Below are 17,914 nucleotides of genomic sequence, written 5' to 3' on the forward strand. Positions count from 1 at the left end.
GCGGTTTCAAGCGGTTGCGGTCGATTTACGGTTTTTTTAATGAAAAATATTAGAACATATATTCTAATTTATTTGAAAATAACAACAATATATTATATTCAAATATAAAATATAGTTCAAAGCATATAAAGATCAAAATAGATAAAATAATAATCAAGATTCAAAACTAAATTAATAATTTAACAACACAACATATTCACAACAAAAATTATATTTAAACTTTTTTATCCTTTTTTACTTTCAAACTTCAAACAAAATATTGTACCAAAATAAATAAATATTTTAATAAAAAACTAATATGAAGAATAATTAAGAAAAAGATAACTTGTATTTGTAAAAAATAATAATTTTAAAGAGAGTTCAGATATAATGAATGATGACTTCTTTATTTGAATATGTTGTTTACAAATTATTATAATTCTAGACCCAATATTATGACAAGCGGTTTAGGACGGTACGATTCGTGGCAAAAAAAAAAAAAACCGAACCACATATGCAATGCAATTTATGATTAATATTTTTAATCGCGGTTTTTATAAAATATCATGAAAAACGATGTGGTGCAATCCAGTTCGAACGGTTCCAACGGTTAATAAAAAAATTTGATCACCCCTACTCGGAGCGATTAGGTTTGATTATTTTGAATGACTCAAATTATTGACTTTAAAATATCGGCTAAACTGATGATACTAAAAACTCAAATTTAACGAATATTCAGCAGCCCTACTCACATTCAGAAACATGATAACGAACATTTCTTACGAGTTCTTAAACATGATAAAAAGAAAAGCCCCACAGATTCTTGCTCCACTTGGAAACATGTTCTTTCCGAGTACAGGAAAGTTGAAACAAAGTTCCCTTTTTGCACATTCACAGTGTTGCAATTATATACAAATGCAAAAAAAATACATATATACACACACACACACACACACACACAAATGCAAGACTAATTAAAATTAATCATACATATATATATATATATACATATTTATATATATATATATATATATATATATATATATTATATATATATATATATATATATATATATATAGAGCACAAGAAAACAGATGCACAAACTTACTCACGCGAATCCGGGGGCGAACTACTTGGTCGTGTGGGTGCACTAGAAGACGTAGATGATGTAAATGATGAATTTCCACTAGCAGATTGAGAAGTACTAGATGATGAGAATAGACTGTTGAATGGCCATGGAAGGGGTACCGAAAATCGTCTCCAATTATCGTTTCTGTCATCCCCACCAACCCCATCACGTGGATTATCGTTGTTTCTGGATTCATTGCTGTCATAACTATTGTTTCTCGACATGTCTGATTCAATCTTGGGCTCATCACAAGGTAATTGATACCTGCAGATGGGACACGAGCTATGCAGCTCGAGCCATGGTAAGATGCACCCTTTGTGGAACCTATGCCTACACGGCATCTCCTTCACGTCGGCCCCAATTTCACAATCCTCCAAACAGACAGAACACTGGATTATCTCATCATTTTTAACAGCGACCAATGCTTCCACGGCCTCTTTTCGAGCTGGTGGTGTTCCATACTGGTTCGGATTATTATCTGCCAAATGCTGCAGTAGTAAGTCTAAACCAGGACCAACAAAATAATCGCCCAAAGAGCCAATCGTTGCATGGTTCTGAGAATCATTATTAGGGTCAAATGAACCACGGAAAACGATAGTTTGATTGAAGGGGTTGATCAAGACCACACGCTCTCCATCCTGAACATGATCCATATCTCTATTCTGTGGATCAATTTCCAAGTTCCTGGCATCAGCTATCATTCCTGCTCGTACTCCCTGGAGAAGATGAAGAATCGTAGCTGAGTTTCTCCTCCTCCTCCGTATCACGGACTCCAGCTGATCAAGTTCCATCTCCCCATTGTTACGTCGGTGACGATTTACATAGCCATCAAGATCATCATTGTCCTCGAATTCCAATCTCCTTGATCGAGGACGACGAGGATTACCCATCATACCAAGCAAGATAGGGGCCCAAAGGGAGAGGGCATCATCAGGATCTGACCCTCCAAGCCCAAAATCAGGAGGGCTATCATTTCCTGGAGCAGTGGCAGATGCCATTTCTTCAACAAAGCCACTTCGACAAAATGGACATTTTACCGTCTCAATCTCCCTAACCGGATTCACCACCTGTGAACACATATGACACCAATATCTTGAATCCTCAACTTCGTCCATTTTTTAATTCAGATTTTTTTATTTGCTTTCTCGTGCTTGCTCCCCTGATAACAAAAAACAAGATTTCCATTTTAAAAAAAAATATATCAGTTAAAGCAGTCAACTTTGTCCATGACAAAATCAAGCTCTCTCGGAGAATTTCAATGTTTTCTCATTTGAGGTAGATGGATTCTAACTACCCAGACAACAGAATCTTTAAACGAAAGAATGGAAGGAAAGAACAAGATCAAATTGAGGGATCAAAATCCATCCATCAGGACAACAAGATGATATCTTTAACCGAGATCTTTAAAAACTTGATATATCTATACCAGAAAAATACAATCAAAATATTTTTATAAAAAAATCATTTCACTGTCTTACCCTTTGAGACCACCCAGAACCAATCAATTATAGACTAGGATAACAAGATTCCAGAGATGGTAAAATCCAACCAGAATGACGGTCCGTGGATCTTGAAGAACAACTTTTTTGATGGTTAAATAATACTATGACATTAACAATCAATCCAACTTCAAGATTCAACCTTCAAAGGGTAGGTGAAACAGAGTAAAATAAGGCGGCATATTGCGTAAAAATCTGTTGAATAAAAAACATATATATGCTAGAATTAAAAATAGCCCATTTCACCAAATAAAGAACCCTCCGGTAAAAAAAAAAATGGATGTCACTTTCAAGATTGCGAAAAATACATTACAGCCACAAAATTTATACCAGCCAACAAGAAGAAAATTCATCATCGAATTTCTAGATCAGAAAATTTTCTGGGATGTACCTGGAAAAGAAAAGTCCGAGGCAGGCGAAAATTCCCGGTTTACTCAGCAGAGTTGAATGATTTTGGGAGCAACCATGGAATCTTTTATTCAACGAGGAGAAAATTGAAGATTAAAAATAATCGGAAGGGGAATAGGGTCGCTAGCGATACGCGGTTTGAGGTTGTCAGTTCCCCATTACTCATCAATCATCGTCATCATGACTCATAGAACATCCACAATAACAAGATTATTTCTTTTAAACAATCAAATATTCCGGTCCATCCAAATTAAACAATCAAATATTTATGAATCTCATTTTTATTTTAATAATATCTATTTTCATTTAAATAAAATGATTTATATTTTTCTAATAAATTTATCTCAACTTTAATTAATTTAATCTAAATTTTAATATTATATTTTTATTCAATTATAAAATTAGAAATTTTATGATTTGTAAAAACTATTTCGTAAGGACCATTTCATAACCACTAGTTTTGAACAACTAATTTGTAAAAAAAAAAATACGAACGACACAAAATTAATTTACCACAAAATAACGATTATAACATTAATAATCGAAAATTACAGACAATGAAGATACTAAAACACATGACATGAAAATAGAAATTACATACCACACATATACTAAAACATAGCATAAAAACAGAAGAGTAGGTCTCTTCTAATACGGTCTCACGAATCTTTATCTGTGAGACAGGTCATCCCAACTGATATTCACAATAAAAAATAATACTCTTAGCGTAAAAAGTAATATTTTTTTATGGATGACCCAAATAAAAGATCCGTCTCACAAAATACGACTCGTAAGACCGTTTCACACAAGTTTTTTGTCAAAACAAAAATTACAACATGTTCAATCTTTTTTTTCAGTTGCTCACATATCGTACGATGGTTTTGAAGTTGTTCATCTATCATGTATCATGTGTTCATTACGAGGAGTTTTATGTGCTTGAATGAGTTAATTCACTTTCTAATTGTTATTGTATTCTTCCAAATTTGTTACTAATTGTTGCATAGCCTCACCAATTTGGATCACTCTTTCTTTTCCTTTCCTCTTTGCGTCCTTCTGTACCATCGGACGAGATCAAGCTTCGTTATACTCCACAACTGTGACATCTTCTCCTATGTTGTAAATATACTTTTACTTGGTTTCATATTTGAAATAGAGTTTGACGAAGTAATGTATCAATGGTAGAATAAACCAGGATAAAGAAAAATTGTTTTAAAATTTTCTTTTGTTCTATAAAAATCACGGCGGAGTTTTCATGTATTTTGATATATTCAATAGCACAACCAGCAATTTAAATTATAATGCAACCTAATACCCAATTTTTTAAAAAAAATATATTTCAATCATATTACGTGTAAAATGTCATCCATTGATCCGGGTCATATGAAATCGCTATCTTCACATCTTTAAACATATAGAATGTAGTAGCCTGAATTCCAAATTGGGTAATTAACGGATTAATGGTGATTAAGAAGGTTTAATGTGTAATTTTGACCATGGTCATGATCGGACGGACCGAAGATGGTTCGGTAGCACCGAAGAGTTCGGACGATCCGAAGTGGGTTCGGTGGATCCGATCATGAGGTGTCAAGAGTTGATCGACACGTCAGTTTGCATGCAAGTTCGGATGATCCGAAGTGTAGGTTCGGTGGATCCGATCATGAGGTGTCAAGAGCCGATGGACACGTAGGAGTTCGGACGTTCCGAAGTGTGTTCGGTGGATCCGAACATAGCCTATAAATAGTGCTCGGAATTCCTCATTTTGGATTGCAAATTCTTGAAGTTGTGTCTCCTAGTTGAGAGGTTTGGAAGGTTTCTAGGGTTAGTTGTTGGTCGAGCGATAGCCAAGAGCTGCCAGGATTGGTAGCGTAGCGACGCCTGAGTTACGAGGCAATCGACATCAAAGGGCTGTCGACGGACGAAGGTAAACCTTAAACCTTTGGTAGTACTGGTTTTGCTAGTCTAGCATGGTAGTATTGTTCATTGGGTATGCTTTTGATGCGTAGGCTTGTTCTAGACCTGATTAGCGGTGTTGCGTAAGGCTAGGCTTGCTGTGATAGAGGTACGAAAGTACTATCCGAGATATCCTGGTCGAGTATACATTCTTATATGTGTTGCATGATTATATGGTGCATTGGTATATGTCATATGATGCATGCTATTATGTCACGTTTATTACTGCATGTTGCATTTCATGTTGAGCCGTATCTCCTCCGAGATAGCCTTTACTGTTGAGCTGTATCTCTTTCGAGATAAGCTATATCTTGTGGGGCCGCTCAGCCCTATCTTGTGGACGCATGGACACCGAGAGTACACAGTGGCCGACGGGTCGGGAGGGCTTCGGTGATCCGGGACATTTTAGGTCCACGTCTGATCTTGTAGTGGATGCAGTGACCCAGAGGAGTACCGCGCGGCACTATCCACTTGGCGCCTCTAGACTGAGCATTTTGAGATCCTTTGTGACTCCTATTTCTTGACTACCCTGGTATCATATCATAGCATGTGCATTTCATATAGGTTTGTATACTCATGCTTTTGTACTGGGCGTTCTTATCGCTCACGTCCTCGGTTTTGTTTATCTTGGACACCCCATTCCCACGGGACAGGCCTCAGGTTGGACAGCTCAGGAGGAGGAGGAGGAGGACGTTGAGTAGCTGGTTGGTTTAGTTCTTCGGTATCTTTTTGTTTCGATATGGTTGTACCGTATATTTCAGTTTAGTTGAGTTGTTCTGGATTTTCGATTGGGTTGTATAACTATCGTTTGGTGTCATTTTTCCGCTGTTATCTCTGATTATTATTAATTAAGTTAAGTGCATGCTTAGTTCTTCATTAGTAGGTGATTCTGGAACGGGTCACTACATTTATGGTATCAGAGCATGCTTACGATTTTGGGATATAGATTCTGTTTTGGGATTTTCGTTGACCATTTTACCATTTTCCCCATTCTATCTTGTAGCGATGGCTGACCACTTTGGTGATGAGAGTAGTCAGGGAAGTGTAGGTCGTTGGGGTGACCAGGACGATCGTAGGCGTCATCGTGAACATCGTCATCATCGGGATGGTCCTAGGCGTTTTGATTTGCACCGTTTCATTCAGATGGGGCCTAAGCCTTTAGTCGGCGGTGAGACTCCCGATGATGCTGAGGATTGGTTAGAGCGCATGGAGAGTTGTTTCCGTGCATTCCAGTGCACCGAGGAGCAGCAGATGGAGACCCTTAGTTTTCTTCTCGAGGGCCGTGCGCGCAAGTGGTGGCGATCGACTTCTGCGCCGATAGTCCAGTCCCAGGGTAGGGTGACTTGGGCCGATTTCCGTGCAGCTTTCATGCAGCTGTATTTTCCTCCAGCCCTTCGTCAGGCAAAGACGATTGAGCTCCTGAATCTTAAGCAGGGTAGTATGTCTGTTGACGAATATCAGCAGAAGTTCTTTGAGTTGTTACCTTTTGCTCCTCATATCAGTGGCAGTTCTGAGGCCAAGTATGACCATTTCCTCCAGGGTCTTAACCAGGAGATTTTTGATCGAGTCACTGTCTGTGATAATCCTACTTCGTATGATGGGTTAGTGAACCGGTGTCGCCAGGCAGAGATCAGTCTCCAGCGTGGTAGGGCTATTCTTTCTTCCAGACCTCCGAGTACTTTGAGCCCTCGATCTCAGTCTTTCAAGAAGTCAGGTTCTTCTTCTTCTGGATCTGGATCACGGTCTAGCGGTGTGTTCCGCTTTGGTAAGAAGAAGGTTTCTTGTGTGCATTGCGGGAAGAACCATCCATCGGATCAATGCCGATCAGCCGCGGGAGCTTGTTTTCAGTGCGGAGAGATGGGTCATATTAAGAAGAATTGTCCTCAGTTGCGGGGTGGAGCAGGATCTGGTTCCGGATCTCAAACGACTGTGCAGCAGAGGAGGCAGGGTCAGGCTGTGGGTAGTTCGAATCTTCGACCTCGTGCCCAAGGTCAGGTTTTTGCGTTGAACCAGGATCAGGCTGCAGATGAGACAGAGAGAGTCATAGCAGGTACTTTTTGTTTATGCGGTATTCCTGCTTTTGTTCTTATTGATACCGGAGCATCGCATTCATTCATTTCTGCACGATTTGTTAAGCGTCATAAGTTACCGTATGTTTCTCTAGACGTCATTCTTTTCGTTTCTACACCGATGGGTCATTCGGTGTTAGTAAAGCGTCTAGTGATGGGTTGTCCCTTAGATTTTGAGGGTAACGAATTAATTGCGAATCTTATGATCCTGGAGATGGAGGATTTTGATTGTATTCTAGGTATAGACCTATTAACTACCTACCGAGCTACCGTGGATTGTTACCAGAAGCTTGTTCAGTTTCGTACGACTGAGAGCTCTAGTTGGTTTTTCTATGGTGAGGGAGCGCGACCTCCGATGCCAGTGGTATCTGCTCTGAAAGCCTGTCGTGCTTTAGAGTCGGGCGGGGAAGGCTACCTCATCTATGCGATTGATTCGTCCACAGGTAGTGTTGGTATAGAGGATATTCCAGTGGTTTGTGAATTTCCTGATGTCTTCCCAGATGAGATTCCTGGTTTTCCTCCGGTTAGAGAGGTGGAATTTGGCATTGAGTTAATGCCAGGGACTGCACCGATTTCTCGTGCCCCCTATCGTCTTGCTCCGTCAGAGATGAGAGAATTGAAGCAGCAATTGCAGGATCTTCTTGATAAAGGTTATATTCGCCCAAGTGTTTCACCTTGGGGAGCTCCAGTATTGTTTGTCAAGAAGAAAGATGGATCTATGCGATTGTGCATTGATTATCGCCAGCTGAATCGTGTGACGATCAAAAACAAGTATCCATTACCCCGTATCGATGACTTGTTTGATCAGCTTCAGGGTACCTCTGTTTACTCCAAGATTGACTTGCGATCGGGTTATCATCAGATGAGAGTCAGAGATGATGATATTTCCAAGACTGCATTTCGTACTCGATATGGGCATTACGAGTTTCTAGTTATGCCATTTGGATTGACGAATGCGCCAACGGTGTTCATGGATCTGATGAATCGAGTCTTTCGGGATTTTCTAGATCAGTTTGTTGTGGTTTTCATCGACGATATCTTGATTTATTCTCACAGTGTGGAAGAGCATATCCAGCACTTGAGGATTGTGTTGCAGATTCTTCGCGAGAAGCAATTGTATGCTAAGCTGAGTAAGTGCGAGTTCTGGATTGATCGTGTAGTATTCCTTGGTCATGTGATTTCCAAGGAAGGAATTTCTGTGGATCCCAGCAAGATCGAAGCAGTGCTGAATTGGTCATGTCCTACGACGGTGGCTGAGATCCGTAGTTTTCTAGGTCTGGCAGGGTATTATCGTCGCTTCATCATGAATTTCTCTCAGATAGCTAGACCATTGACGCAACTTACTCGGAAGGATGTTCCATTTGAGTGGTCATCTGAGTGCGAAGATAGTTTCAGAGAGCTTCGTCGACTTCTGACTTCTGCACCTGTTTTGGCATTACCGTCAGGATCTGATGGTTTCAGTGTTTACACCGATGCTTCTTTTCAAGGCTTAGGGTGTGTGTTGACGCAGAATGGTCATGTGATCGCTTACGCATCTAGGCAGTTAAAACCTCACGAGGAAAAGTATCCTATTCATGATCTAGAATTAGCTGCTATTGTGTTCGCGCTGAAGATCTGGCGTCATTACTTGTACGGGGTTAAGTTTGAAATTTTTACTGATCATAAGAGTCTGAAGTATCTGATCACTCAGGCTGAGTTGAACATGAGACAACGTCGTTGGATGGATCTACTTAAAGATTATGACTGCGAGATCAAATACCATCCAGGTTCTGCGAATCTCACAGCCGATGCTCTTAGTCGCAAGGTGAGAGCCTCTGCACTTCAGACCAGTGCTATGATTAGTACTATCCAGGATTGTTGTTCATTGGGATTTAATTTCAAACATCGGAAAGGTATGGAGAGCATTCGTGTTGCTACCATTTTATCTGAGCCAGCTTTGTTCGCTCGGATTCGAGATGCTCAGATGTCTGATCTCAAGACTCAGAGATTAGCTCGGTTGGCTGGTGGAGATAGTAATTTCCATTATCAGTCTAATGGTCTTCTGTGTTTGTCTAATCGGGTTGTAGTACCAGAAGATGATACTTTGAGGGAAGAGATCTTATCTCAGGCCCATCGAAGCAAGTTGAGTGTCCATCCAGGAAGCAACAAAATGTATAAAGATTTGAGGACACGATTTTGGTGGAAAGGGATGAAGCGCAGCGTTTATCAGTTTGTTTCCAAGTGTCTTGTTTGTCAGCAGGTTAAGGCAGAGCACCGTCGACCGGGAGGATTATTGCTGAACTTACCTATTCCTGAATGGAAGTGGGAGCATATTGCGATGGACTTCATTACTCACTTACCATTGTCTTCGAGGAATAGTGATGCTATTTGGGTAGTGGTGGATCGACTCACCAAGTCTGCTCATTTTCTGCCATATAACCGTGATTTCACTTTCGATCGTATGGCTCGATTGTACATTCAAGAGATTGTACGTTTGCATGGGGTGCCAGTTAGTATTGTCAGTGACAGAGATCCTCGTTTTACCTCACGATTTTGGGGTAGTTTCCAGTCAGCATTGGGCACTTCACTAAGTTTGAGTACAGCTTATCATCCAGAGACCGACGGTCAGACGGAGAGGACTATCCGTACACTTGAGGATATGATGCGAGCTTGTGTGATGGATTTCGGAACCGCTTGGCAGGATCATTTGCCTTTGATTGAGTTCGCGTACAACAACAGCTATCATCGTAGTATTGGTATGGCACCATTTGAGGCGTTGTATGGGCGACGTTGTCGTACTCCATTATTTTGGGATGAAGTTGGGGAACGACATGTTGAGGGACCGGAGTTAGTCCAGCAGGCTATTGATAAGGTTGCAGTAATCAAGAAGCGGATTAAGATCGCTCAGGATCGACAGGCTAGTTATGCGAACACCAAGCGGCGACCTCTTTATTTTCAGCCAGGTGAGAAAGTGTTTCTCCGAGTTTCGCCTTTTCGCAGGATTTTGAGATTTGGTCTCAAGGGTAAGCTGTCTCCGAGATTTATTGGTCCATTTGAAATATTGGAAAGCGTGGGAGATTTGGCTTACAGACTTGCATTGCCGCCGTACCTATCAAGTATTCATGATGTGTTCCACGTATCTTTGTTGAGACGATACGTAGCAGATGAGTCTCACATTTTGCATCCCTCTGAAGTTCAACTAAATACGGATTTGTCTTACGTGGAACGACCAGTGCGGATTCTCCATCGCAAAGACAAGGTATTGCGGAATAAGATCATTCCTCTTGTCTTAGTTCAGTGGCAGCGCCGAGGCACTGAAGAAGCCACTTGGGAGCTAGAGAGTCGTATGCGTTCGGAGCATCCAGAGCTCTTTTGAGTTGTACTATGGTTGTAATATGGATGTGTGTGTGTTTTCCGTTGTAATCTAAATATCAGTTGTGTTTAGCAACAATTGAGATATAATAACAAGGTTGTTACTCCTTTTTGTTCATCCTCTAAACTTGATTTCGAGGACGAAATCTTTTTAAGGGGGAGAGAATGTAGTAGCCTGAATTCCAAATTGGGTAATTAACGGATTAATGGTGATTAAGAAGGTTTAATGTGTAATTTTGACCATGGTCATGATCGGACGGACCGAAGATGGTTCGGTAGCACCGAAGAGTTCGGACGATCCGAAGTGGGTTCGGTGGATCCAATCATGAGGTGTCAAGAGTTGATCGACACGTCAGTTTGCATGCAAGTTCGGATGATCCGAAGTGTAGGTTCGGTGGATCCGATCATGAGGTGTCAAGAGCCGATGGACACGTAGGAGTTCGGACGTTCCGAAGTGTGTTCGGTGGATCCGAACATAGCCTATAAATAGTGCTCGGAATTCCTCATTTTGGATTGCAAATTCTTGAAGTTGTGTCTCCTAGTTGAGAGGTTTGGAAGGTTTCTAGGGTTAGTTGTTGGTCGAGCGATAGCCAAGAGCTGCCAGGATTGGTAGCGTAGCGACGCCTGAGTTACGAGGCAATCGACATCAAAGGGCTGTCGACGGACGAAGGTAAACCTTAAACCTTTGGTAGTACTGGTTTTGCTAGTCTAGCATGGTAGTATTGTTCATTGGGTATGCTTTTGATGCGTAGGCTTGTTCTAGACCTGATTAGCGGTGTTGCGTAAGGCTAGGCTTGCTGTGATAGAGGTACGAAAGTACTATCCGAGATATCCTGGTCGAGTATACATTCTTATATGTGTTGCATGATTATATGGTGCATTGGTATATGTCATATGATGCATGCTATTATGTCACGTTTATTACTGCATGTTGCATTTCATGTTGAGCCGTATCTCCTCCGAGATAGCCTTTACTGTTGAGCTGTATCTCTTTCGAGATAAGCTATATCTTGTGGGGCCGCTCAGCCCTATCTTGTGGACGCATGGACACCGAGAGTACACAGTGGCCGACGGGTCGGGAGGGCTTCGGTGATCCGGGACATTTTAGGTCCACGTCTGATCTTGTAGTGGATGCAGTGACCCAGAGGAGTACCGCGCGGCACTATCCACTTGGCGCCTCTAGACCGAGCATTTTGAGATCCTTTGTGACTCCTATTTCTTGACTACCCTGGTATCATATCATAGCATGTGCATTTCATATAGGTTTGTATACTCATGCTTTTGTACTGGGCGTTCTTATCGCTCACGTCCTCGGTTTTGTTTATCTTGGACACCCCATTCCCACGGGGCAGGCCTCAGGTTGGACAGCTCAGGAGGAGGAGGAGGAGGACGTTGAGTAGCTGGTTGGTTTAGTTCTTCGGTATCTTTTTGTTTCGATATGGTTGTACCGTATATTTCAGTTTAGTTGAGTTGTTCTGGATTTTCGATTGGGTTGTATAACTATCGTTTGGTGTCAGTTTTCCGCTGTTATCTCTGATTATTATTAATTAAGTTAAGTGCATGCTTAGTTCTTCATTAGTAGGTGATTCTGGAACGGGTCACTACATAGAAACTCTCTTCAAATACAAAAAATCATTTCAGTTTTACATTTAGATAGCAGAATAATTTTACATTTATATACAATGTAAACGATAACTATATCAGGCCAGATCCTTGTCGAGGTAAGACACATAACATGTTGGGGATCGGTTACGGGTGCCCGGAATGCACAACAGAAGTTTTAAAATAGCATTTTACATGAGCAAAAATCGAGCACCCCTCACTAGTGTGTAGCAAATACAAAACACAAAAATACATAGTGCGTTTTAGGGTTTTACCTATCAATTACAAAGATTGATGATACCTCCAATTAAGTTGTTAAAAAACTTAGCTATTCAATGGGTAGACAAATCTGCAAGCTTCATTTGAGCACACATTGCTCAAAATCAAGCTCACCATCAACAAGCTAGAACCACTTTACACTTGCACTAGAAAATATAAAGCATTTTCATTGAGAAATATGCTATCAATTCATCAAAATGAAGAAGAAAATTTTTGGAAAAATTGGTATAAAAATTTCGGCCACGATGGAGGAAATAAAGGGGAGCTTTATATTGGTTCTTACAAAATGTGTTGTGTATTCCAAAAGCATGCTAGCCTTTAATTTAAAAAGTTGACCCCCAAACTTTAACCTCCCTAGCATGTTATTTGTGCTTGTAACATGTACAAAGCCCATGAACTATTATTTTAATATTTCAAACACATTTGAAATCAATTAAATCCTACTTGAATTTATTCAAGCCCACTAGTTTAATAATTATTTACATTTGGGCTCTACAAGATTCAATGTTATTTAATTAATTCAACACTTGAATTAATTTAATTATTTGGACTCTACTAGGTCTACTAATGTTTAATTGATTCAAAACTTGAATTAATTTAATTAAGTTCATAACAATGTTTATGAAAATCACAATTTTCAAATACATTATTTATTTGGCCAACTTTATTTTAGGAACACTTCCACAAATTAAAAGTTATATTCCCTTTATAGAAGTCATACTTCTAATTTTCCTTGTGCTTATAAACTCTTTTATAAGACGTTCAACACATTGAACTAATTTCTTTCTCAACGGGATCTAGAAAGCTAGTACTTGTGTGGCCCTCAATAGTTCATTGATACAACTAGCAGTTGGTTCACATGTCAATGTGATTCAGGACTAAACATGTCCTTATATGAGCATACCCCAGTTGTTCCATTCTTATTTATCAATTCATTGATAATAAGAACGTCAGAACTCAAGTCTGATAGTATCCAACCAATCATGTTAAACGCCTAGCAGCATCGATTACATGATTCCCTAGGTATCAAATTATAGTGCCTGCAAGAACCATTCCATTATGATTATCGTACAGTACGGTCTCTTGATCTCATATATCCCGACCGATTCAACAACTATTGGTATATTGAGAGTTGTCAAAGAATCAATACTATGTGTCATATCGTAGTTGCGAAACCTCTTTCTTTATTACCACTAACACTCTGATCAGATTTTTCAAACTACATACATATGAGATTACATAGGATATTCATACCCGAAGGTAAGCAGTGAATCCCCGACTACAATACATCGACTCCTATATGTTTCGACAAAACACCCAACATTGCCATCTGATGACCTCATATGAGCCGGTAAACAAGTCAAAGCGCAATGCTAGCATATAGAGTCACAATGTTGTCTCGGATCATAAGGACTAATGGTGTACAACCATAAACTAGGACGTCTCCACTCGATAAGTGAGAACCACTTGAAAAGTCCTTTATGGAGGGTTGTTCAGTGCACTCTACAAAGATCATATATCTGCATGCTTGGACATCATAATATCCCCTACCAATGAAACATTGTACTCACATCGCAGATACTAGTCTCAAACTTGAGCGACCTTTATCATTCTTAGCGGCGGCTGAATCGACTAGGAACTGTTTAGAATATACAGTATTCCAAATATGATTTTCATGATACTCATCATATGAACATCTCATTCTTTCTACTATTTGTATATTCAAAGACTTTATCTATGCAACAAGAATGAATATACTGATAATGAAACGTCTACTTATTTAAAGCGCGAAAATATTTTTTATTTATTTATAAAGCTCACATTTTTAAAATAAAAATTTGAATAATTTTCATGCATGCAGTCTTACCGAAAAATAATTTAAAAATAATCGTAAGTACCGATAAAATATCACGGAAAATAGCGAGTAAAATCCTAACATCCAACAGTGAAATCAAAAGCGTATAAAAATAGTCATATCCTCTCAATATCATAAAATCATAAATGTGCGGAAAAACATGAGGTCCTCGGGTCGTGTCGCCCACCAGGTCTGCATACTCAGAGTTCAGCGCCTCAAGTCCCCTCGATATCGAACTCACCTACATCACACATGACTAGTGAGTCTAAAGACTCAACACGCATGTACATGGCACACAACAGTGAGAAATATCATACTAAACATACCTTTCATGAACTGTAAAAGCGTAACATAAACGTGTCATGTCAAGTCATGACGTGTCAAAACAGCTCATCTTTAATCATCATTCATCATTTATCATATCCTCTGGTGTATTCAGTTCATTAGAAGTGACTATCGTACATCATCATTTACGATGGATCCATCATACATAGAACCGCGGTACCCGACGGATGTCGGACATCAGTGACAGGATTACCCATCCATTGTGCTTAGGCCTCATCATCATCATTTACATATATGTCTTATTCATTTACATATATGTCGATAGCCACAACTAATTCTCATCATTCAAAACATCATCATTTTCATCACTTATAAAAATCATGCACATATGCAACTTTCCTTAAATCTAAGCTTGCAACGTATATTTTCATAAATCTTAAAAATCGTGATCACAATGCATTAACATTTAAAATATCATAAATTTGTGCTCAGGGCGCTGTCATGACCAAAATCTCACCCAGGTACAAAATGGCCATTTAGCCTTTGGAAGCACAAAAATTATCGTTTTACCCCTGGACCTCTAAATTGACCCGAAGCTTACCAAACTCCTTAAAATATCCCAAAACATTTTTAAAAGCATTCTTAGACGTAAACTCGAGCCAAATTCAGAACTTAACCGATTCGTTTTAAAACTTGGACTAGGGTCCCGATTTTAACCCGAATCGACTCGAAATTTCACCAAACTTTCCCAACCTTTTTATCATACTTAGTACACCTTTTCAAGGACCTAAAAACTCAAAAAACAGACCTCTAAACTTTCGAAAATTAGGACATCCAGCTGCTGTACTTTTCATGGCTCCCTACTTCTACCAACCCTAGAGCCCCACTTCCCATTATTGAACTCTAGCCTACACCCAATCGATCCATCCCCGTCTCAAACCTCCTTAGACCATCCTAGGACATCCTTGATCCCACGTAGCTAGTCCCTTGCACGCTGGAAATTCCAGCTTCTCGCTAAACCTCCCAAGATACTCGGCCATGACCCCTCCATGCAGCTCCCTCGCGTGGCCCTCGAGTTCTGACCAGCAGGGTTCAAGCTCTTCCAGATCATGACTCAAACTCATCAGAGACCAGTCCATGGCCTGGATATGTCCTCACCCCGTCAGTTGCACCTTTTCTCCGAGCCCCATCCCAAAACGAGGCACTACACGCTCAACTCCTCGGCTCTTCATCCTATAGCAAGCTGCCGTAAACTCTAACCCCAAAACATCATCTCATCACCTTGCACAGCCCATAAACGACCATCACTCGCAGCCCTTGTACAAAAATACAAAAAAAAACGTGAGTTGGAAGCCAACCAAGCAAGGTTTTCATGCGAAAAGTTTTCGAACATGCAGGCTTTGAACAGATCGAAACTTATGCACACAAATACATATATTACAGCCTAATATTGGCGTGCATTATGAGATAAGGAGTGTACAAACGTGCCTTGATGATTATTTTTGAATAATTGCTCGAGGGACACAGGGCCGAAGGGAAGAGTCCTTGCTTGAAGTGAAAAATGGAGACAGCGAAAATCTTTGCAGCAACAATACACGAGGAGGTTTTTTAGAGTAGATGCCCTGCAAGCCAATGGTTGACTAGGGAATTTATTGACTCAAGTGAAATAAACAATCTTTATTGTAATATAATTTAACTTTTAATGGTTTCGTTATACTTTATCTGTATACCCATGCAATCAGCATAGATAAAGTTCTTGATTATACTTTAATACAAATGAATCGTAATTCGATGTTGGAACTCATTTGTAAACAATGTATGATCAAAATTCGTTCCTAGTCGATTCAGCCGCCTAAAACATGGATAAAGGTCGCTTGAGCTCGAGACTAGCATCTGTGATATTGTGTACCGCGTTTCTTGGTAAGGGCATAGAGATGTCCAAACATGCAGATGGGTAGTCATATGATGATTATACCGAACAACCCTCCCTCGGACTTTCCAAGTGGTTATCATTCATCGAGAGGATAAGTCTGTGGTTATGATTGTACACCATTAGTCCTTACGACCCGGGACAGCACTGAGGCTCTATATGCTAGGACTGTGCTTTGACTCATTTACCGACTCCAGGAGAGTCATCAGGTGGCGAGGTTGGGTACAGTTGCAACACATATAGGAGCCAGTGAATTGTAGTCGGGGATTCACCGCTCACCTACGGGTGTGGATATCCTGTGTGATCTGATGAAATAATAGTGCATGAAATCTCTGGCCAGAGTATGAGATGTACGTTGGAGAAGGAGTTCTCAAATAGTACACGCAATGCCACTATTATAGTTATCACATAGTTATCGAATTAATATGCAACCCTCGATGAACCAATGGTTGCAGATTCGATCGGGATATATGAGATGAAGGAACCGTACTGTACGTTAATCATAATCGACTGGTTCTTGCGGGCACTATCAGTGATACCTAGGGGATCATGGGGCGATGCTACTAGACGCTCTTACTATGATCCGATGGGTGCAATCATAAATGAGTTCTGACATTCTTGATCAAGGTGATGAAAAGAATGAGGCTAACTAGGGTAGCCCGAATAAAGGATTATGTCCTGAATCACAAGGAGTTGTGAACCCACGACTAGCTATATCCCTGAACCATTGAGGGTCACACAAGCACTGGATCGTTTGTTCCTGTCGAGAGAATAAATTCAAAGAGTTGAATTTATATTATGATATAGTAAATTCAAGGAGTTGAATTTTTTATAATTAAATTTTGAAAAAATAAATTCAAGGAGTTGAATTTATAAGATAGTAAATTCAAGAAGTTGAATTTATGAAATTTGGAGAGAATAAATTCAAGTAGTTGAATTTATAAAATTTGAGGATTTAATTTATTAAGCTCAAAAGTTGAGTTTATTAAATATTAAATATTAGAGGTGATAAATTCAAGGAGTTGAATTTATAATTTAAATATTAAATTCAAATGTTGAATTTATAAGGGAATTAAATTAAATGTAATGGGTATATATATAATGGGCTTGTAGGAGTGCAAGACCAACATATATATTATTAAGGTTCTTAATTGGAAAGATTAATTAATTAATTAAATTAGTTGGACCAGAATAGTTAATTGATTAAGCCCATTAAGTATTTAATTTAATTAATGGGCTCTAAGCTTATATATATGTGTAGTAGGCTTAGAGTTTAAATTAATTCAATCATAATTTTTGAAAACCCTAGCCTCCTTCTCCTAAGGATTATCGAAAAATCTCCCCTCTCATCTCAAAGAAATCCGGCCACCTCTCTTGAGAAAGTAGGCTGAGTCGTCTCTCTTAATTTTCTCTCCAACGTTAAAACTTCTTCCAAATTTTCTAGTGCAATTTGGAAGAGGAATTGATCATCCAGTCGTGGACCTAATTAGAAGGAAAGAAATGAGCCTTTTGAAGAAAGTTCGTATGGATTCATCAAGAGCTAGATCTGTAATACCGGATCAGTTGGTGCCACGTAAT

The 17,914-nt window shown here is 39.6% G+C and overlaps 1 protein-coding gene across 2 annotated transcripts; it reads right to left on the bottom strand.

The window, feature by feature from the left end:
- Window positions 1-1,031: 1,031 nt before the first annotated feature.
- LOC140841284 (E3 ubiquitin-protein ligase SIRP1-like) lies at window positions 1,032-3,213 on the bottom strand. Of its 2 annotated transcripts, XM_073208581.1 has the most exons (3): window positions 2,999-3,213; window positions 2,587-2,749; window positions 1,032-2,267 (listed from the first exon to the last, which is right to left on the bottom strand). In XM_073208581.1, the coding sequence occupies exon 3, from the start codon at window positions 2,221-2,223 to the stop codon at window positions 1,084-1,086; it is 1,140 nt and encodes a 379-aa protein (XP_073064682.1). In that variant the 5' UTR covers window positions 2,224-2,267; window positions 2,587-2,749; window positions 2,999-3,213; the 3' UTR covers window positions 1,032-1,083. The 2 variants fall into 2 exon arrangements, with proteins under 2 accessions (XP_073064682.1, XP_073064681.1); XM_073208580.1 differs by lacking the exon at window positions 2,587-2,749 and having other exon boundaries at window positions 2,999-3,212.
- Between the last annotated feature and the right edge of the window lie 14,701 nt (window positions 3,214-17,914).

This window comes from Primulina eburnea, chromosome 9, assembly GCF_022965805.1.
Source record: "Primulina eburnea isolate SZY01 chromosome 9, ASM2296580v1, whole genome shotgun sequence".
Lineage (NCBI taxonomy): Eukaryota > Viridiplantae > Streptophyta > Magnoliopsida > Lamiales > Gesneriaceae > Primulina > Primulina eburnea.